Genomic DNA, 23,005 nt, shown 5'->3' with positions numbered 1-23,005 from the left:
TGCCCTGAGCCGAAGGCAGACGTTTAACGACTGAGCCACCCAGGCGCCCCATAGAATTAAGTACTTTTAAATATATAAATTTAGACTAGTGCAAATTTTCTTGTCTGTAAAATGTAGATTATTTTCCTCAAAATGTGCTTTCATTCTTTTCTCTATAAGAACTCAGTTAAAATTAAAAACCTCATATATTGCTACATTGCAGTGATTACAAATTTAATTAAATAATCACATTTATAGCTATGATTCATAAATGCCCATGATTATGAGGATGTGTCTCCAACTGTGTGTTACAAATGTATTTAATTGATGTTTGTTTGTTTTGGGTTTTTTCCTGGTCTGTGTTTCTTTGATTTTTATTGAGAGCTTTCATTAAAAGCAAATATCTATAAACCAAACAGCCTGAACTTTTGTGAATCATTCCTATGAACTGAGGCTAGACCATTTAAAATGCTAGGTTAATATTTTGTTTATTAACAAATATGTTTCTAATATTGCCTTAAATAAAAATAAATATATAAAAATAAATTTTGCAAACTAGTGCTCAGATAAAACTGAAATTTTTTTTTAAAGATTTATTTATTTATTTTATTAAAGGGGTGGGGCAGAGAGAGAGAGAGAAACCTGAAGCCAACTCCCCACTGAGTGTGGAGCCTGATGTGGGTCTCGATCTCACCACCCCAAGATCATGACCGCTCAAACCGAGGGTCAGCCACTTGACCAACTGAGACACCAAGGCTTCCCTGAAAATTATCCTTCAACATATTTGTTTTGAAATGAGAGTGTTCTGCTATTTTTAACTAGTATTTTGAAATTTTGTATATGAAAGTCATGTATCATTTTTAGGCAAAAAACTAAGGTAAAGGAACTAGTAAATAATAGATACTCCTTACTGATATGAGTGTTTAATCTATTTAAGAACTATTTTATGGCTAAAACCATCACAATGCCTTGTATAAGCCTGGTGTTCTGTAGATGCTCGTTTTCTCCCCTCCCTCCCTTCTTTGTATCTTGTTTAAATATTGAGAAACCAAATATTGTATTCAAAATAATTTGTTATAATGGATAAGTAAGAATTCAGACCTGGTATCTAATTGATTGATTCTTAAATATTTCTCTCTGGTTGCCAAATAAAAAAGGTTTAAAATAAAACATTCTATGACATTTATGAGATAAAAAAATTGACCTGACCCTATTTATTTTAGATCACTTACTTATTTTACAGTAGTTCAAAAAACCTGGTAGCTGTCTAGAAGCTCTTTCAAAATTTACTAAGCATTTAGAAACACATCACCCCAAAGTATGGGATTTTTTAAATGGGATTTTTGTCAGCTTACTGTATAAAATTTTATTAATGGCCCAGTCATTACAAAGATCTCACTTTGAAGTGAATTACCTAAAAGGAGTCTCAACTCTCTTATATTTTTTTCCTCCCTACCCATAAATCCTCCAAAAATTCCCAAAATGTCTTAGTATTTTTGCCTGAGACTAACATAAGTAGGAAGCTTCAAAAGTTTAAATTGTGTCTTTGATTTTAGGGATAAACACTGTTTTGTTCTTTAAGTTAGAACCCTAAAGTCAAAGTAATTTACCTCCAAGTGAAATTAATTACATTGGGATGATATATTTGCTATTGATTATAAAATAAATTGAAAAATATTTTTTTATAAAAAAATCTGTTAAAATTAGCCCATTCAATTGCATGAAAGAATCTAACAAAGGCACCATTTATTTTCCAATTTTTGTGATAATTCAGAGATTTTACATTTATTTTCCATCTTGGTCTATTCATCTATAGTGTTTGTGATCATCGAGTTTTCATCCTTTTGAGTCCCCCCCGAAATTCAGCTTTATGATCAATTATCATGCTATGCTTTGAACTACATTTGCAATCATATTTTTTAAGCTGCCAGAAGTTCACTAATAGAATGGACCATCATTTTGCATTTTTGGGGGCTAAGAAACGTAAGGATAATAAATTTTTTCTTATCTGATACAGTCAGCATTAGAGAGTGGTTTTGTTAATTACAGAAAAACAATTAACATAGGACATCATTAATGAAAACAATACATATATATTTCAAATATTTGTACTAAAATATCCAAATGTCTAATCATTCAACAATCTCAACTCTGGTGTACAGATAAGGCCTTATTTCTGAGAATGGATCTGCTGCTCCTTAGGGTTCAACATTACCATTCTTAAAAAAAATCACACTCACTGCATCATCTTTGGGCCCCAAATTTATTCCAAGGGAAAGAAGGATGTGAAGATATGTTCAAAACAGTTTAAGCACAGTAGCATTTTAATGAAATTCCCTGAAATCGTATAATAGTCTTATTTTTCTCCTAAATTGCAACTTACTATTTATTTTTTCCTTTCAGTTAAAATCACTTTTATCAAGTTTTAGGAAAACTTAAGCTTGAACTACACAAATCCTGATTCCATTATGCACATCTATGACATTCTTTGGTATAATATTTAAGTAAATTAAATAATTACAAAGATAAGGTTAACAGGTTTTGAAAAAGAATTTAAGAAAACAAACTTCAGATTTTGGCCAGAAATAGCAACTGATACCAGACTAACTTGCTGTTATAAATGACTACAAAACTGAAATTATATGAAGATATTCTTCTCATACTTTGGCAAACAGGTGCTGAAGAACTATGCTCCTTGAGAGAAGAGAGACCCATAAGCTGACAGCAAGGATCTCCAGCTTTGATTATATTCATCATAACCATGTGGGATATATTCCAGGAAGGAAAGGCTGATTGTTTAGCATTTAAAAATCAATTAATATAATTAGCCACACACACATAATTATTTTGATAGATGCAGAAAAATATAACAAAACATAACACCATACTTGATTTAAAGAAGAAAAAAAACAAAGTAAGAATGGAAGAAACTTCCTCAACCTGAAAAATTGTGTAACAAAAACCTGTAACTGTCATACTTACAAGTGAAAGATTGAATGTTTTAACCTAAGGATCAGAAGAAAAAAAAGGCAGGGATATATCCTGTAGCAATTCTCATGGGAATCATATTGAAGCTTATAGTTGGTGCAATTAGACAGAGAAAGAAATTAATGTAATGTCAATTGCAAAGTTAGAAATAGATCTGTATTTCTTCAGAGGGTATCATCCTCGTGGAAAAGACCAAATAATCTACAAAAGGTTGCTACGGCTAATATGAGAGTTACCATTATTGTAGGATCCAAAATGTTTCTGTTGTTATGGAGTTATCAAGGCCAAGGTGATCTAAAATGATTTGTAAGAAGTGTCATATACACAATTTTTGATGGGTAACATTTTCACATTTTCATTCCCTCTACCCAGAACTAAAGTGAAAACAGAAGATATGTATTACCATTATCCTTTGTTTGGCAGTGTATGTATGGGTGTCTATCCTGAATCATTCATTATGAGTATCATCTTTTGGGATCTTGATTTATTTGGGAATATCTTATCTTAACAACACAGGAAACAACAGATGTTGGAGAGGATGCGTAGAGAGGAGAACCCTCTTATACTGTTGGTGGGAATGCAAACTAGAGCAGCCTATTCTGGAAAACAATATGGAGGTTCCTCCAAGGGTGAAAAATAGAACCACCCTATAACCCAGCAATTGGACTACTAGGTATTCACCCAAAGGATACAAAAACACTGATTCAAAGGAATACATGCACCCTGATGCTTATAGCAGCATTATCAGCAATAGCCAAATTACGGAAAGAGCCCAAATGTCCATCAACTGTTATACGGATAAAGAAGATGTGGTGTGTGTATATATGTATATATTTATATATATTTATTTATATTTATAAATATATTTATTTATTTTTATTTAATATATATTTATATTTGTATATTTATAGATATGTATAATGGAATATTACTCAACCATCAAGAAGAATGAAATCTTGCCATTTGCAATGATGTGGATGGAGCTAGAGTGTATTATTCTAAGCAAAATATGTCAGTCAGAAAAAGACAGATACCATATGGTTTCATTCACATGTGGAGTTAAAAAACAAAACAAAACAGATGAACATGGGGGAAAAAAGAGAGAGGGAAGCAAACCAAGAAATAGACTCTTAACTACAGAGAACAAACTGATGCTTACCAGAGGTGAGGTGAGTGGGGGATGGGATAAATGGCTGATGGGTATTAAGGAGGGCACTTGGGATGAGCATTGGGTGTTGTATGTAAGTGATGAATCACTAAACTCTACTCCTGAAAATAATATATACACTGTATGCAACTAACTGGACTTTAAATAAAAAACTTGGAAGAAAAAGAGAGCTACATGGTACTAATTATTTAAAGAGGAATATTCTGGTAGTTCTCTGGATAATAGATTAAAAGAAGCTACGGTTAATTGCAAAAGTCTATTTCAGAAGCTACTGCAGTCTTCCAGCTGAGGGGTGATGGTTATTTGGACAGCGATCGGAGTGATGGAAATGTCATGAAGTAGCTGACTTATGGATATTTTCTTACGTATAGCTGATAGAAGTTTCTGATGAATTGGATGTGTAGTATGAGAGAAAAGGGGGCGCCAAATATGACACTGAGAGATTTTCACGAGCAGTCTGGACTACAACCATCATTATTGAGATAGATAACGCTTCTGGAGGAGTAGATTTAGAGAGAAATTGGATTTTGAGGAAACTATTTACTTGGAGCATTTTGAGTTTGAGCTCTCTGAGAAGAGATATTAGAGTGGCTAATATGGAATTCAGGGGAAAAGTGGATGCATACGTAAATTTGAGAGTCATCTATATGTAGATGTTATAGAAACCCATTAGACTGAATGAGATTAGTGGGCAATAACTCCAGGTAGGTGCCAGGTATGGAAATCAGGATGCCCCACTATCCAGTGAATGGAGAGATGAGGAGGAACTTAGAAGCACACTGAGGCAGAAGAGCCAGTGAAGGAAAAAGAGCATCTAGAGAATGCTACATCTGTAAGCCAAAGGAAGAGCCTATTTTCTTGAAAGAATTGTCAATTGTGCCAAATGTTGATGCTTTGTGGAGCAAAGGGAGGAGAGAATTATACTTCATATTTTGGAATATGGAGGACAAGTATAATTTTGGTGAAGTAGTAAAGACGAATCTTTTAAGAGTGGATTTTAATGAGCACGGGGATAGAGAGTGTGGGGTGTGAATATAGGCTACTCTTTCAAGAAGTTCATCAGGAAAGGAAATGGGATAATAAGATTGTGTCTGGAGGGAAACACTAGATCAAGGTCGGTTCTCCATTTTTGTTTGCTTTAGCACATTTTATTTTCAGATAGAAAATAAAGCCTATTTTTGAGGACAGAGGAGTTATGAAGGGGGAAATGAAGATACAGGAGAGGAATTAATTGACGGTATAGGGACTGAGTGAACAAGAAAGGTGAGGATTTAGGGCCTCCATGGAGGGGTGGCCATAAACATGGTGTGGAGAGTTAACTCACAGTACCTTGAAGGAAGCCAGATGTATGGAAACTAATGCCCACAGTATTAGCTAGGCTGCTATATCTCTGGCAGGAAACTGTGGAACCCTTTTCTGATTGTTCTCTTTGAAAAGCATTAGAGAAGCAAGATTATCTGACATACGTAAGGAAATTGGAAAACGTATTGGAAATTTGAGGAGGCAGGAAAACGATAAAAGAAGTATCTAGCAGTGTTGCATATAATTGTTTGTTATTCAAGTTCCTTATGAATAAAGAAATTTGTTCTAATTCTTCTAGAATTTGATACTGAGATTGGGATAGTGCGAATTGTAAGAACTCAGGTGTATTGGCATATTATACAAGAAGCAAAAAAAAAAAAAAAAGAAAATAGTATATATTATAATTGCCTCATCCAAATTCTCCCCATGGGTAGAACTCAAAAGAGTTCTTCTGCAAGTAAAGATAAGAGATGGGACTTGATGGTCCTGAGCTAATGTGAATAACCCCATGCATTTTGCCATAATTTATCTACTTTAAGGGCATATATTATGTATTAAGCACAATTTTTAAAAACAATGAATAGAGATTAGTTCAGGCCTAATTGAAGGCATATTTTTTAAAGAGATTTTATTTATTTATTTGAGAGAGATAGAGCAAGCGCGAGAGAGAGCGCATGAGTGGGGTGAGGGGCAGAGGGAGAAGGAGAAGCAGACTCCCCACTGAGCAGGGAGTTGGAAGTTAGGTTCCATCAACCCTGGGATCGTGACCGGAGTTGAAGGGCAAATGCTTAACCCACTGAGCCACCCAGGTGCCCCTGGAGCAACATTCGTAATGAATGTCTGAAGTGACAATTTATCTCACCCCGGGTGTGAACGAGGATGAATGTCACCCAGTTTCAGGTGGCATTCATCTTGTTACCATACGGCAAGTTAGCATAGTCCTTGTTGCTTCTTACTATAATATAGCAACACTAAAACAAAAGATGAGAGAACAAGGAAGGCAGAAAAGAAAAAAATCACAGAGAAATAGAGATAGGGACCTGATCAAAGTAACCCTGAATCCTAATTTACCTATGAACTTTATAGGTACGTGGGCCAATAAATTTCTTTTAAATCTTAGAACAAATTTAATTATTTTTAGATATTTTGTACACGTGTTACATGGCAACAGGTAATTAATACACTGACATATACATTATAAACAAATACTTCACGAAAGTATTTTGTTTTATTACTTTTGAGCCTTGGTTAAAGCAATACCAATTTGGGTGCTCTTCCCTTTGTCTGCTAAGGAAAAAGGGTCAAATAGGATCCTTTTGTATGTTAAGGGAAATTACTAATATGAACACACTCGTGAGAGGCAAATTTCATATATCAAAATAAGCACACTGACAATAGCAAAATAATGTGTAGAAACAAGAGGGACTAAAGCCACCCACTCTTCAGTAATGGAATTTTGTTTTGGTAGACGCAGTTGCTAACAAAAATTTATTTCAGTTTAAAAGGCAACAAGGAATTAATCCATAAAATCTAAATTTAATTTCCATCACCTGAAGTTACAATTAGATTAAATTTGAAATGTGTGGATCCTAATCTTTGAATATGTTTGCAAGAGAATTGAGGAAAAAAAAAAAAAGAAAGATTCAACAAATAAACAGCACTTAAACATTGTTTTCTGGACTAACTTATGCATATAATTTGTTTAGAGAAGTGAAACAGAGAGCTGAGGCAAACATCGTAACAATGCAAAAAACAAGCGGTGCTGTTGTCTAATTTGTGAACTCTCGTAAGAGCCGGAACCTTTCAGACTCATTAGAAGTATGACTACAGTAGCAGCTCCCTGACTTTGGCTCCTTTGGAAATACAACTGTCAAGCAAGCAGTGAAAAATGGGGGGGGGTCCCATTTCAGGATAAGCTCTCACATATGGTGCACAGAACAAGGAGAAATAGGATATTTTAGGCAAAATGCGAAATCTATATAATTCAGTGATCATTGAACTGTGTAGTAAGTCATGAAGTTTTGGGGCAGTTAAGGTAGGTACAGAAATGAAGGACAAAAGGTATTCATGTATCTAACACAGGTTGATGTGTCAGGAAATGTTCTTAGTATTTGTGAATACTATGATAAAGAGAAACTAGACCTGATTTTTAGATTTGAGATGTTCACAATCTAGTAGAGGAGAAAAATATTGTAATAAAATGTGAGAAGTGCCATATTTAAATCTAATAAGTGATAAGTGATTGATTTAAGGCGTGCATAAAGTTAGAGTATAGAAGGAGGAGCTGTAAAATTTGCCTGAGAGGTTGAGGAAGATGTCACAGATGTTGTGACATACGAAATAGTTCTTAAAAGTAAATAGATGTTTGTAAAGCAGAACAGAATAAGTAGAGGGCATTGAGAGATGAAAGGATAATGTAATTATTGAAAGAAGATGGCCTGTTTGAGGATCTGGGACTAAAAGTATGATATACATTTCTCTGAGAATTAAGCTGAGAACAGAGAGGGCCAAATTTTATAAAGAAAAATTCAGGACCTATGTGTGCACCCATGCATTTGATATTAGTATTAAATGGAGCTATGACATAAATTAAGTTGTAATTGGAAGCAATGTTTCTTAGTAATAATTTACTTTAGAATCACCTAAGCCAGTGGTTCTCAAACTTTAGCATGCATGAAAATCAGTTAGGGAGCCTGTTAAAACCCTAGATACAGACTACAACAAGTTTCTAATTCATGGTGTGCCCAGATAGTTGGCCAGACACTTTTCTGTTTGTTTCTTATGAGGGTGATTTTGAATTAAATTAACAGTTAAATTGGTAAACTAAATGGGCATCTGGCTGGCTCAGTTGGTAGAGCATGTGACTCTTGATCTTGGAGTCATGAGTTCAAGCCCCACATTGGGTGCAGAGATTACTTAAATAAATAAATAAATCTTTAAAAAATGAGAGACTAAAGCAGATTGTTCTTCGTAGTGTGGGTGGGCCTTATCCAATCAGTTGAAGACCTGACTGGGAAAAAAGGCTGACCCTCCCTTGAATAAGAGAAAATCCTTTTGCCTGATTGCCTTTAAATTAAGATAGTGGCTCTAGTTTTGGCTTTTGGACTTGACCTAGGACATTGGCTCTGCAGATTTTTGACTTCCCAGCCTCAATAACTGCCTGAACCAATTTCTTAAAATAATCTCTTTATTGGTTCTGAATCCTTCTGGATTTGAATCCTTTTAGTTCTGTTTCTCTTAGAACCCTGACTAATATAGGTAACAACTGGAAACAGAATGCAGGCAAACCTTTACTCATCCTTCATCTCAAAACTGAATCCACGCATTATCCTGTCTATGAAACCTTCTCTGATCCTCTTAGGGAGGCTAAACTACCATGGTTTTATGTTTCTCTAACCCCTAAACCTTATTGCCACAATATTTATCCATAGTGCTATCATCCATTTACCTTGCCTTCTTCACGAGTCTCTTGAATTCCTCAAAAGTGAAATAGGTCCTCAATATCCTTAGTGCCTAACATACAACACTGCCTAGCGAGTACCATTTATTAATACATTAATCAATGTGTAATTTAGGATAGAAATGATAAATGATACTGTACCAAAATACTAGAATGGTTGTTAAGAAAGCAGAAAATGCCGAGTGAGAAAAGAATGATTAATATAGTCAAATATCACAAAGAAATCAGGGAGAGATCAGAAATGAAAAGTACTCATTGGATTTAGCTATTAGTAAATTATGATCATAATGTCAATTTCTGAAAAGCAGTGCAGATAAAATTATACATTATCTTGACCTTGGGCATAAATAAGGAAATAGGGGAAGATGGTAGTTATTTACTTGAGAAAACTATACTAATAATTATTTATTGAGTGCCTAATAGTCCCACTATTTTACTAGGGACTCATATAAAAGGAAAAGTAAGCCACAGCATACAAGCTTGAAAGAATATTCATTATCCGATAAAAGAATAAGCTTTCATTTTTCTTTCTTTCTCTCTCTCTCTCTCTCTTTTTTTTTTATATATATTTTAAGGTCATAGTAGGCAGAATTCTAAAGATGACAGAATAAGATTCCTGTCCTTGGTTATTCAACCAAACATGAATCTAGATACTACTGTGAAAAGATTTTGTTGATGTAGTTAAAGTTCCAATTCAGTTCACCTTAAAATACAGAGATTATCTGGGTGGACCTGACCCAAACAGGTGAATACCTTTATTTTTATTTTACTATTTTATTTTATTTTATTTTATTTTATTTTATTTTATTTTTAGAGAGAGAAAGAGGGAGCATGCATGTGTGGGTGCAGGGTGGGGAGGGCAGAAGGAGAGGGAAAGAGAGAATCCTAAGCAGGTTCCATACCCAGCATGGAGCCAGATGGACGTGGGGCTCGATCCCTGAGATCATGACCTGAGTGAAATCAAGAGGTGATTGCTTAACCAACTAAGCCACCCAGGCACCCCAGGTAGATACCTTTGAAAGCAAGACTTTCCAGCTGGTAGCAGAAGAGGAAGTCAAAGAGATTCAAAGCAGCAAAATGACTTGACACACTGTTGCTTGTTTGAAGGAGGTAAAAACCATAGGAGGAGAAATGCAGGCAGCCTCCAGGAGGAGAAAGCTGCCCCGCTGACAACGGATGAAAATGGAGACATCACAACTACATCTTAAGGAAGTAGACTCAGGCAACAAGAAGAATGAGCATTAACGCAATTCTTCCCCAAAGCCTCCAGATAAGAGCCCAGCCCAGTTGACGCATGACTTCAGTCTTGCCAGACCTTAAGCAAGGAATCTAGTTGAACTTCCCTGTACCTCTGACCTACAGAAATCATGTGGTTATTTATTACTCAGAACCAGAAATGTAATAGAAATTTCTAAATAGCTAAGTTATGGATTACATGGAGAGAAGGCATTGTTATCTGATAGAAATATTCCAGATATTTATTTAGAAAGAACTCTTCCTCAAGAACTGTGATATGTGATGAGAATATAATACTTTCTACTTCTCTAATCGAAGGCAGCTTATTGAATTCATCTGATTCTTAGTGTCTTCATTAAAATCATAGAAATAATCTTCTGCCACGGAATGAATTTTAAAGATAAATAATAAAATAAACCTCAGTTAGTTAAAATATCTGACCCAAACTTGGATTCAATGAATATCAGCTTCCCTTAAGGGCCATATTAAGAAAGAGCATAGATCGAGGAGTCAAAATATTTAGATCCATATTTTGTATGAGTCTCAACTTCCTTATCTATAAAATGAAAATAATACCTAACCTCTCTATTTCAGAGATTTTTTTAGGATGGCATGTCTGTAAAAGTACACTACACAAAAGCAAGATAGCTATCACTTATGTGTAGCAGTAGCAGGGAAGGATATCATAGACCAGACACATGTTTTCTGCCTTTACCATACGACGGGGCAGCTGAATAGTCACTTGGGCTTAGAACCAAAGGATAAAAGAAAGCAGAATCAAACACCATGCAAATAAGAGCTGCCGTGCATGTGGGCCCTATCTACATGTTCAGAGGCCCACATATTTTTTGACACCCCATATTCTCACACTGGTCCCTTAGCATGTGGCCTGTTCACCTGGAGGAAGGAGCATTTTTTTTTTTTCCCTGTGCACAGAACTGGTTTGCTTTTATTTTCTCTTAAGTCCTGCTTCATTGCTTTATCTGCCCAGAAGGGGCACCTTTCTCTTAGCTGTACAACACTCTAGGTAGGCCAAAAAAAAAAAGTTCTTTAAAACATTAACTTCTAAATGTCATTCCTTAGAACACCAAGTTCCTCAGACACTTACATTAAGAAGAGTTTTAAAAACCTGATTTCAATTCTGCAAAAGACAATGTCAAATGAATGAAGAAACAAGACACAGACTGGGAGAAAATATTTGTAAAATACTCATCTGATGGACTATTTTCTAAAACATACAAAGAAAGAACTCTTGAAGTTTACTGGGGAGAAAACAAAACCTGATTAAAAAGTGGGCCAAGGGTCTTAACAGAAGCCTCATCAAAGAAGACATACAGATGGCAAATAAATGTATGAGAAGATGTTCCATATATACGTCATCAGAGAGATGCAAATTAAAGCAACAGTGAGGTACCACTCTATAGCTTAGAGTCACCCAAATCTGGGGAATGCTAACAGCAAATGCTGATGACCATGTGGAGAAACAAGAACTCTCATTCATGGCTGGCGAGAATGCAAAATGGCATAAAACCTCTCTGGAAAGCAGTTTCTTACAAAGCTAAACATACCCTTAGTTTGATCCATTAATTGCACTCCTTGGTATCTACCTGAAGGAATTGAAAACTTCTGTCCGTGCAAGAACCTGCACATGAATGTTTTTATTGTAGTAGTTTATTCATAATTGTCAAAACTTGGGAACCACCAAGATGCCCTTCAGTGTGTGAATGGATACATAAACTGTGGTACAGCCAGACAATGGAATGCTATTGAGTATTAAAAAGAAATGAACTATCAAGCCATAAAAAAACATGGAAGATCTTTAAATGTGCTTATTACTAAGGGAAGAAGCCAATCTTAAAGGCTACATACCGTATAATTCAATCTATATGACATTCTGGAAAAGGAAAAACTATGGAGCCAGTTTAAAAAAAAAAAAAATCAGTGGGTACCAGAGATCAGGGTCAGAAGAGATGGATAGGCAGTACACATGGGGTTTTTAGAGCAGGGAAAATACTATGTATGATACTATACTAATGAATACATACCACCATACTTTTGTCTAAATCAGAATACCAAGAATGAAACTTAAGCTAATCTACAGCCTTTGGGTGATGAAGATGTGTCAGAGGTGTGACAAATACATCACTCTGGTGGAGGATGGTCATAATGGAGGGTGTTATGCATGTGTAGGTGTGGGGGCTCTTCAGAAAATCTCTGTACCTACCTCTTAATTTTGCTGTAGACCTAAAACTGCTCTACAAAAAAATAAAAACCTTAAATCCAGTTTATAAAAAACATCAAGTACATTTCCAAAACAGGATATACGAGTAAATACTTTGCTAATGTGGCTGAATTTGAGGTTAATGTTTATAAACAACTGTACATAGAAGGGCCCCTAGTGATATTTAATAAGGCCTTCTGCCAAGCAGTCGGTGTATGAATGTGCACTTCCTAAACAAGTCTCTAACATGGCTTTAAAACCTGAACTATTGCTCATTCTTTCCACATACCTATTTGTAATTAGGATTAAATTATTTTTAGTAATGTTTATTGAGGTGTCCCTAAGGCTTTTTAAAAAAATTATCATCTATACAATCCAGCATAATATGATCTACTATACTGCTTTACTTAATAGGTATGTATTAACTAATTTCCCATATGAAGTACTAACGAATAGTAAAAAAAAAAAAAAGAAAGAAAGAAAGAAAAAGAAAGAAAGAAAAAGAACTTATTAAGTATATATTTAAGATGTTACTTAAGTAAAAATGAGCATTTCCTTTGGTGATCATTGAAAATAATATAATTTTCACGGTATATATGAACTCATGTATATTTACAAATAAGTTTCTACTGGATGCAAATGTTATTTGGACTAAGGTGAGATTTAGAAGCAATCTAAAGTATGGTTTCTGATTAAAATACCGCTGATGTTACCTTTGAACTTATTTTAGAGTAAGTTTCTGTTTTTTCTAACAAATATTTTCTCCAAGGATTCTTCCTTTCCATCTTCTATACATGGAGCCTGTTCCCCCAAAAGTGCATAATCTTTTCTGAATCTTTTCAATGCCCTTATCATTTCTTGGATATATTAACCCATTAATTCCATTATTTTTTCAACTAATATTGAATCAGCTTTTATCATTTGACAGTCATTTAATTGTCATTAGGTGACAAAGAGCATGCAGTTCTACTCCTACTCTGGTTATTTTGAAAATGAAAATTAACCAGAATGATCATAAATGAACCCACTCATGTATTCTTTATAACACTCATTTAAAAGTAATTAGTGAATGCTTATTTTCAAAGAGAATATTATGTTGAAAAAATTATCTAAATGGAAGCCACTTGAGCTAATTTTGCAGATGTAAAAACATAAAAATTCAAGCAGGATATAAAAGGCTGGAGTAGTCTAATTATTGACTGGTAACAGAGGACATTATGTAAGTGCATAAACCAAAAGGAGCTATTACCCCACACCCACTAGAACGATTATAATCAAAAGATACATAACAATAAATACTGATAATCATACAGAGAAATTGAAACCCTCCACTGCTTTTAGGAATATAAAATATAGCTACTTTGGAAAACAGTCTGGCAGTTCATCAAATAATTATATATAGAGTATCTATGTGACTGAGCTATCTCACTTCAGGGTATATACCCCAAAGAAATAAAAACATGTCAATGAAAAGCTTTCATATTAATGCTCGTAGCAATATTTTTCATGGAAGGCAAGCAGCGGAAACAACCCACAGAGCAAGCCTCACAATTAGAAGGCAAACCAGATACTTTGACTCAGGGATGGGGTTGAAGTGTTCTGTAATGTCAATTTTCTACCAGTATGCTGGGATTAAAGTAAAAAAAAAAAAAAGTCTGAGATTTATTCACCGCATCTGACAATGAGTAACTGCATCTAATATGTTCTGTACACTCTGCTAGATGCTGGATGCTGGCGCCACAAATAAAAATGGTGAGAGCCCTGTTCCCAAGAAAATCACGGTATAAATCTTCATGTACAAGTGACATCTTTTTTATGATACATAAAGTAGTTTACCCTTTTCTGATGCAGCAACTGTGATGTTGTACCATGGAGTTTCTTCTCTATCAAGAACCTTTGTAGTCCTAATGGTTCCAGTATTGGCATCAATGTTGAAACATCTGTCATCTTCAGCACTGTAGTCGATGAAGTACCTAGTGAGAAAACAGAGAACTCTTCTTTTCACTTGATAATATAATGAAGAAAGTAAAACTCAGACAAGGGCGGTATTAAATCAGACATATTCAAATATTTAAATGTATATTTTTAGTTTCTATATTTGCCTCCTAAGATTTGCCTGGTAATTTTATATTTGCATAGAACTGACATCAATTATTTTTATCTGTCAACCCTTAATTAATGTTTAATCTAATTATTAATTCAAATTAAAAAGAAAAACACCTTTCTGAGTTCCATGAATAGAACAGTAGATAGTAGGAACATTGGGATTAATAAGGAAAAGACAAAAATTGCCCCTCGGAAGTTTATAGTTCTTTGGGGAAAGAAAAACAAAACAACACTAAATGTTTAATGAAACTTCTCATTGCTATATGTACAAAATTTTTAGGATAATAGGAGATGTCAGAGATTAGTTTATCCTGGAGTTTCACTGTAGTTGAGATTTGAAGATAAATATAAAATAACCCAAACCATTTTGATTAATCACCATTGTATCTGCATCACCTAGCCCCCTTTTTGAGTGAGAAAATGAGAAAACATCTAAATGAGAGGTAGGTGGCATGACTGGCCACAAATCATCTTCCCTCTGCAATGTAGAAGATGTTGCAGAGCTTTCTCACATTAGAATTTGCCCCCAGTCTACTTTAGCAGATAGATGAGCACCGGGGGTGTGTAGGTGTTAAATCACTAAATTGTGCACCTGAAGCTAATATTACACTGTATGTCAACTAACTGGAATTTAAATAAAAACTTAAAAAAAAAAGAATGAGATGAAAAGTGATTGAAAGTGATCATCGTCATCATTGAAAGTGACAGTGTCCTGTTCCACATTTGGGCCAAGGTTTCATAAGACTGCCTAGTCCTTCTTATGCCCTGCCACTGACACAAAAAGAGCATGCTGGGGCTAGTCCACTGGTCCCAGAAGGAAGATGAGAGACCCAAGGACAAAGTTGTCCCAGTTCAGGTACCCCATCCTAGAGGAGAGCCTCCTAGTAAACGAGCAGATGCACGATTGAATGCATTGGAGTTAAGTAGACCGGGTAAACAAAAGCCAGCCTAGTTCCGCTGATTTTCAACTAGCTCAGACACACACTATGGTTATAAATCATTCATTTATTTTCTTTCTTTTTTTAAATTACTTCTTTCTCTGCCTCTAAGTTTGGAGTTTTACATTATCCAGCCACAGTTCATTAACATAAGTATGAATTAAAAATATAGTAAACAATCATCATATGCTCTAGAAATGTTCCAAACTATTTCTAGAACTATTGAAGGAAGTGTTTCCTCTTCTTCTTAAATCTCTAATATTTCTCCCCTCTTCCTTAACCTCAGCTTAAGTAAAACTTCATCTAGACCTGAGAATAAAAATGAACTGATTTGGCACAAAGTACTAGGGGAAGAATATTTGAAATTCAGGAAAGCAAAGTGACTCTGAGATCATGACCTGAGCCGAAACCAAGAATTGGACCCTTAACTGACTGAGCCACCCAGGCGCCCCCACCGTGTCTACTTTGATTCTTAGATTCCAGAAAGTTAAAAGCAATTCAGAAAAGAAATGATGTTGTCTGCAATAAAGGTGGAAAAAAGGAAGAAAATGGACAGAACCGTAAAAAATAATGCTATATATTGGATATAGCCTATAGAACTTTTTATTGGAGCAGCATTACTAAAGGGAGGAAATTACGAATGGCTCAATTTTGTTGTGTTTTGTGTGTTTGTGTGTGTACGTGTGTTTTTTTCTACCATGTAATTGATAAGCCTATTTACTGAGCTGAATAGAGGTAGGAGAAACAAACAAACAAACTCCCTTTGGGAGAAAAAATAACTGGGGAGAAATAAATGATTTTGACACATTATGCCTTAGAAGTCAATTAGATAAACACGTAGAATAAAAAGCAGAGAACTGGATATGGGTGCAGAATTCAAGTGCACTTCTGAACAGGAAATATACATTTGAGGTATGTCAGCCTGAATTTTAAGGTTATGGGAACAGCATGATTTCATCCAGGAGAGAACTACAGGAGAAAAGTGAAATATTGAGCACTACAGCACCCAACCTTTTGAGCCTAAAGCAGCCCAGCATCTGTGTAAGAGCAGGTGGTAGCAAAAGGAGAGGAAGAGTCCAGGGCAGGAGGCGGAGTGGAAGTGCTGTGGTACAGAAGCTAAGAAAGGAGAGTGTTTCTAGTGAACTATTATAGTAAATTCTATTAAGAGGCTGAGTGAGGTTAGTAAGAGTTGATTGGATTTGGGAAGATGGACATCATTAGTTAACTTGAAAAGAATAATTTCAATAAAATAGCAACTGTTTCTGTTTTTGTTTTTAACAGTGGGCTCAAGAGTATATTCAATGTGAATCTAGGAAGCCTAAATGTCAGGAAATACAATGCCATGCCTCTCCTAGGTGTAATGTGTTAGCGGAGTATGTAGTGTATGTATGTGCTAGGGTGTGAAACCTTGTAACATCTGGTGGATACACGTGTACACACATGACAGAAGATATTAATAGCATCATGCGGATGGAAACTGTGGAGCATCCTGAGAAATCCCAGTCAATGAAAATAACACCTTAAAAAGCTAGAATATAACCCTTGCAATTGTGTGATCAAAAGAAGAAATAGACAATTTTGCATAGATTGTTCTAATAACAACTGCATGTTAATTGAAGAAAGCTGGACATAAAGAAGGAATTTAAACTGGAAGAGGTAGAGGTATGAAGAAAATCTGATTCAGAGAAAAGACAGGAGATCCAGACACTACAGGACAGTGGGAAAGAGCAATGTCATTGGGCTTTCCCAAAGCATTAGGTCCTGGGACACTGAAACTGATTTTGACTTAAGTTCATATCCCAAAAAGATCCTTCTCATATTATTCTTTTCCCAGAGGCCTTGATGCTGAGGATGAGGGTTGGATTGCTTCGAAGATATGAGCAGTCTTGCCACACGAAAAGGATAGCTTCCTTTAAAATATCATCAGTTGGAAATCTGGTTATTATATCATTTAAAATTAGTTATCATTAACCTGCCTTCGAGACACTTTCCAATTTTCGGTACCCTAAGAACCATGATTTCTGTGTTGGAAAGTTAGATCTAAAATTACAGCATATTCAATTGCAAAGTTGTCTGTATCAACTACCAGCAGAGCTCAGATTACATTGTTACCAACACACCCCTGTGAAATATGGGATGACATGCCTCATCTTAGAAATCTGATTGCTTCAGAACTGTCAGTCTGGGGGAAAAAATGGGGGGGTGTGTGCCTGGGTGGCTCAGGTCAGGATCTCAGGGTCCTGGGATGGATCACTCAGCAGGGGGTCTGCTTGTCCCTCTCCCTCTGCTCCGCCCCCCATGCTTACCAGCTCGCTTTCTCTCTTAAATAAATAAATAAATAAATAAATAAATAAATAAATAAATAAATAAATAAATAAAATCTTTTTTAAAAATTGGATTTCTTCTTTTTCTAAGCTAAATTAAGACTAAGAAATGCATTAGTGTTTGTATCAGGGCAATCTGCTCTCTTTTAGGCATTTCACACAGACTTTCTAAAGTAGATGCTAGCAGCAGTGGTTAAATACTTTCAGAATAAAAGTGCTTTTATTTGAATTTAAAAAAAAATCTCTGTTTACATTTTTTTTAATGGTAGGTATAATGCTAGGTATGTGTCTTCAGTTTCATGTTATTTACTTCTTAGCTTTCTCTGTGACCTAACTCTCTTAGGAAATCCACAGTCTAGATATTAGGGGATGCTTGGATGCAGAGTCTTGAACGTGGAGTTGCAATTGAATTTCAACTGAAGTAGAACTAAATAGTTCTGCTTTACTCTAACGTTGGATTTCTGCCTAGCCGTACAAATAAAAACTGAGAAAAAGAAAAAAATGAAAATGTAAGAGAAAAGAAATTATTTATAACTATTTTGGAGTTTTAAATATAGAATCATTCAGTGCCAATGATTTTAAATTAAGAAATAGCATGGGTCCATAAAACTGTTTATCAAAGAAATAAAAAATAGATGAAAATATTCTCAGTAGATAACTTTTTAAAATATCTTCATAATAAAATCCATTTGTTTCCTTCTATAAAACTTCAGAAAGGTCAACACAGCCTCTTAATACTTTATGAACTCAGATATAAATATTTAGATTTCTTGCAATGCTAATGCTAATTTGACATTTTCAGGGATACCTAACAATCATAAAATCAAGTTACCATTTGTGTAGATGATGTAAGTTCTAAATTGGGATTAATGATAAAACCTGAGAAAACAGTTCTGAGAAGTTTTTTTTTTTAATATTCTTGTCCATTGCTATAAAAAAATGAACCAGAGTAAACTGAGGCAATAATATATGTAACTTGGCAAGATGTTTAAAGATACCATTCTTCAAATTCTGCTTTCTCACTTCATATGAGACTATCCAGGGATGATAGGTAAGACTGGGAGGAAACACTCATACATGAGTTATTTACAAAAGCTATCTAATAAAAGGTAAAGAGAGCTCACATTCATGAAGCATTCACAGTGTACCATATTATGCTTTAAGTGTTTTCTATATATTAGTTCATTATAAACTCAAAACAACTGCATGAGACAAGTACTATTAATAGCCCCTTTTTACGAAGGAGGAAAGTGAGGTATGGTGTGATGAACAATTTTATCCAACATCACGGACCTAGTCAGGGCAAGTGATTAAAATACAATTTAAGTCCATTAAGTAATACTTATAAGCTCCCTGTTTGGTTTTTTTTTTTTAAGTAGACAATATTTAAAGCTTTACCTACTCATTCAAAAGTATTTATTTGAAGGAGCATGAGGAAGGAATGAGGGATATTTAAAAGAAGAAATAATAAGACCTGGGATTTAGATGATTTAGTTAGGGAAAGAGAAAAGAAAAGGACAGAATTTGCAAACTAATATGATCCATACTCAGTTTAAAATCAGAGACAAAGGGCCCCTGGCTGGTTCAGTCAGTTAAGCATCTGCCTCATGTTCAGGTCATGATCCCAGGGTCCTGGGATTGAGCTCTGCATCGGTATCCCTGCTCCACAGAGAGTCTGCTTCTGCCTCTGCTCCTCCTCCCACTCGTTCTCTCAATTTCTCTCTCTCAAATAAATAAATAAAGTCTTAAAAAAAAACAAACAAAACAAAAATCAGAGACTCAAGTACAATTCTAAGCAAAACAAAGCCTTCAGAAGTGGTTTTGATCAGTCTGGAAGTATAAGCATTAGAGAGAGGTGCATTATAGATCATCTAGAAAGTACGGAGTTTAATAACGCTATGAGAGAGACAGGGTGAGCTATTGTAGATCTGGTCGCAGAAGTGGTGGCATTTTTTAGACCACTGTTCTCATATTGACTACTAGACTAGCAGAGCAAAAGAGAAAGAGAGGCTTCTTGTTGTAGCTTGTACATAGGATACAGACAGTTCTTTCTTTCAGCCGTACATTAATGCTCCAGTCAACATGACTGCCCCTACACACACTGTTACACCTACTTTAACGTAAAATATGCTTGGGTGAGGAATGAAGATTGGTTTGATCGTATCTTCAACTAGGCCAGTGAGTAAATGTAACTATTCTCTTTGTAGCAGTGATGACTAGAGGCACATTTTCAAAAGGCTAAATACACAGATAGGCTCTTGAAGATACATAGAAAAGAAAGAAAAATGTGTAGGGGTCTTTATCAAGAACAAAATTCCCGATTTTCAGATACCTTAGAGGCAATAATCTCTTCAGCCTACTGAAAAACATCCATATTCTTTTTCTCTCTCTACAAGCTGTAGACGCTGGTCTTGATCTATTCAGATCGCAAAGATGAACTCTATGGCAATTTGTCTCTAAAACAGATCTAGCATATGTGTGAAAATGGTGTTAAGCAGTAAAGAAATTAACATAGGTTTGGAAACCAAGTGAACGTGATGCTTATAAAGCTAAACCACTTCTTAGTTCCATGACTTAATCGATTATCACCTCTCCGAACTTTCTTTGCAAGCAAAATGCAGGTATGACCTATATCCTAACTTTACTGTGACGATTAAGTGAGGTGATATTTGAAAGCATTTTATGATTACGTATCAAATGACTGGCCTTAATAGATAAATATTATTTGTTTTAATGTCTTTTAGGAAGGTTTTTTTTCTCTTGGAAACCTTGAGTCTATTTTGATGAAAAAGTTCACAAAAAGTAAGTCCTGCTTTTTTATTAGTTCTTCTCTATTTTGTTTTTCTGGCAAAGTGTTGTAAGCACAATGGGATTTGAATAAGGATTATTACTGAATGAACAAGAGTCTCCATATAAAAAGTACGAACCACTGTTTGTTTCTAAACCATCTATCAGAAAATGAAATTATCTGTAATTCCTTATTCAGTACATATGAGTCATTTTATTTGGAAACTATATGAGAATAAAGCACTTTTGTTTTTACCCATTATATCATAGGTTTATGACTTTGGCTCATAAGTGAATGAACGAACTAATCAATTATTCAACAAATATAAAGAAGGACTTGTTGATATCTAATATGAAATTAATTAAGGCATTCCATAGTAGCTTTTACTTCTTTTATATCCATTTTGGTAGAAATAATCAGGCCAATAAGTCATCATATTTCACTTATTTACAGCAGTATATTTTCATATAGAGATAGTTTTTTATGGATTATTAATATCCTTCATACATATTCCCAGTATTATATTTAAAATTTGTTAGATTAATTTAGGAAACAAACTTTTTTTTTAAGAGTGAGTGCTTAGCTTACTTTCCTCTGTCATCGAGAGATACCTAAACATTGAAAAAAGGACAGATTCATTTATACTTCCCACAGTATTTCACTGAACTCATCGTTCTAGATATAATTTTAAGATGTAATACAGTGACACTCCATAGTATATCTAGTTAATTCCTGGGACCAATCTACAGGCATACGTGGCCAAAGGGTTAGCATAATGGAGGAAATGTTGAAGCAGATACAAAGATACTCTAATATGATGATTATGACACCCATTAGATCCCTACCACCACTATATGTTCACTGCATCCTGCATGAAATAATCGTCCAGGTAACATCTATATTAAATGTCATTTGGGAAATTATATGTTCAACGATCAATAAGATGCTGTCTGTGAGGAATTGGTAATCTCCTGGCTATTGACTAGAGTAAGTGCAATTAGGTTTGTGCCTGGTCAGATTTGTCTAGTAGTCCTTAAATGCCTTCTAACTGGACCCGTTCCCTATGCAAATCTTACCTAATGTCACACTAGCACATATATGGACTCATTTAGCATAGGAGACCTTCTTGCAATGTTGTCATCATAACTTATCATTCTGGGTTATAATTTTTATTTCTACAATTACTCTCTTTTCTGTCATACAACACATGCATCATCTCTTAATTTCTAGTAAATACATATTAATGCAATAAGTACAGAGAAAATGCTTTACACTAAAATATGATGAAAGTTCATTATTCAAATTAGAATTTATGGATCAACAAATATGCAGACAAGTTATAGCCAGAGCAGTCAATCTCAATAATGATTCCCTTTATTCAAGTATTTTCCTTAACAGAAGCAACTTTAAACAAATTACCCAGTTCATCATTTGGCACTCAATTTCCCTTTGATTATGTAGATAGAAACTCAAGATAATTATTAGTCATGTTAAAGTGCACTGGAACGTTATTTTTCATTTCAATAATAAAATATCAGTCCTCGAAGGTACCTATTATTTTCATTATACTCTGTCCATTTCACTATAAGAAATTAATTTAAAACTTATGTAATGGAAATCTATTTTTACAGTGATTTACCTAGAGAAACATCAGTTGGCTTAAAGTCTAGGCGACCTCTTTCAGTCACCATACTCTAGATGTTTGTAGTTTAGGACGTAAGTAGCAAAGAAAATTTATTTGAGATTTTCCCTCCCAAACAGCAGCTTTTATAAGTTTTACTGACTATGATCAATAGATGGGATAAAGTTTAATCAATATACACCCTGTGGGATATTAGAGCAACTTGGCCTCATCTTTAATTTAACAAAAAGTCACACACCTGCAGTATAGCTTAGATTCATTAAAAGATTTAAGGTTCCCTTAGCTTACTTTGGGGATGAAATTTACTCCACAATCCATGTATCCAGAAAATAATCTTTCTGAAAAAAAGAAAAACAAAAACGGAAAACAGAAAAAAACACAAGGACCATTTGCCACCTGATAGTGTGTATTGTGCTTAATAAAATGGCCAGCACATATAGCACACAGATATTTTAGAAGTTTTTTAACTTCCTGAACCAAAACCCTAATCCAATGAAACAAAAATACCTAAAGAAGAAAAATCTCTGCGCAAAAAATTGTTTCCTCCGCTACTCATGCTTCTAAGTAACTAAGATATCAGAAATTCTAATACACCTGAGTTCTAGGATGCTGTAGAACCATGTTAAACAATTATCATTTCTTTGAAAAAATTGTATGCAAGCTATTTGTGTTTGGTCTGCAGTCAGTAGAGGGTCACTAAGCCAGGGCTTATGTATTCATTCCAGGGCTTAATGAGTTACACATGCCCACCCAGAAGATAAATTCTTCTTCTGGGGTCAGGACTGTGATTTGGGGTGGGTACCACCACACGCTAGGCTGTTAAATAAATTTGAGCTTCCAAATGGAAAAAAAG

The 23,005-nt window shown here is 34.8% G+C and overlaps 1 protein-coding gene across 2 annotated transcripts in view; it reads right to left on the bottom strand.

The window, feature by feature from the left end:
• CDH18 (cadherin 18) overlaps window positions 1-23,005 on the bottom strand; it is a 311,962-nt gene that overhangs the window by 43,792 nt on the left and 245,165 nt on the right. For both annotated transcript variants that reach the window (XM_045787406.2, XM_045787408.2), the window contains exon 7: window positions 14,191-14,327. In XM_045787406.2, coding sequence (XP_045643362.1) covers window positions 14,191-14,327 — 137 coding nt within the window. The remainder of the gene's footprint in view (window positions 1-14,190; window positions 14,328-23,005) is intronic.

Source organism: Ursus americanus, chromosome 15 (assembly GCF_024610735.1).
Source record: "Ursus americanus isolate L20-20 chromosome 15, mUrsAme1.1.p, whole genome shotgun sequence".
Classification (NCBI taxonomy): domain Eukaryota; kingdom Metazoa; phylum Chordata; class Mammalia; order Carnivora; family Ursidae; genus Ursus; species Ursus americanus.
The sequence above is the reverse complement of the archived record's forward strand: the minus strand, read 5'-3'. Positions and strand labels throughout refer to the sequence as shown.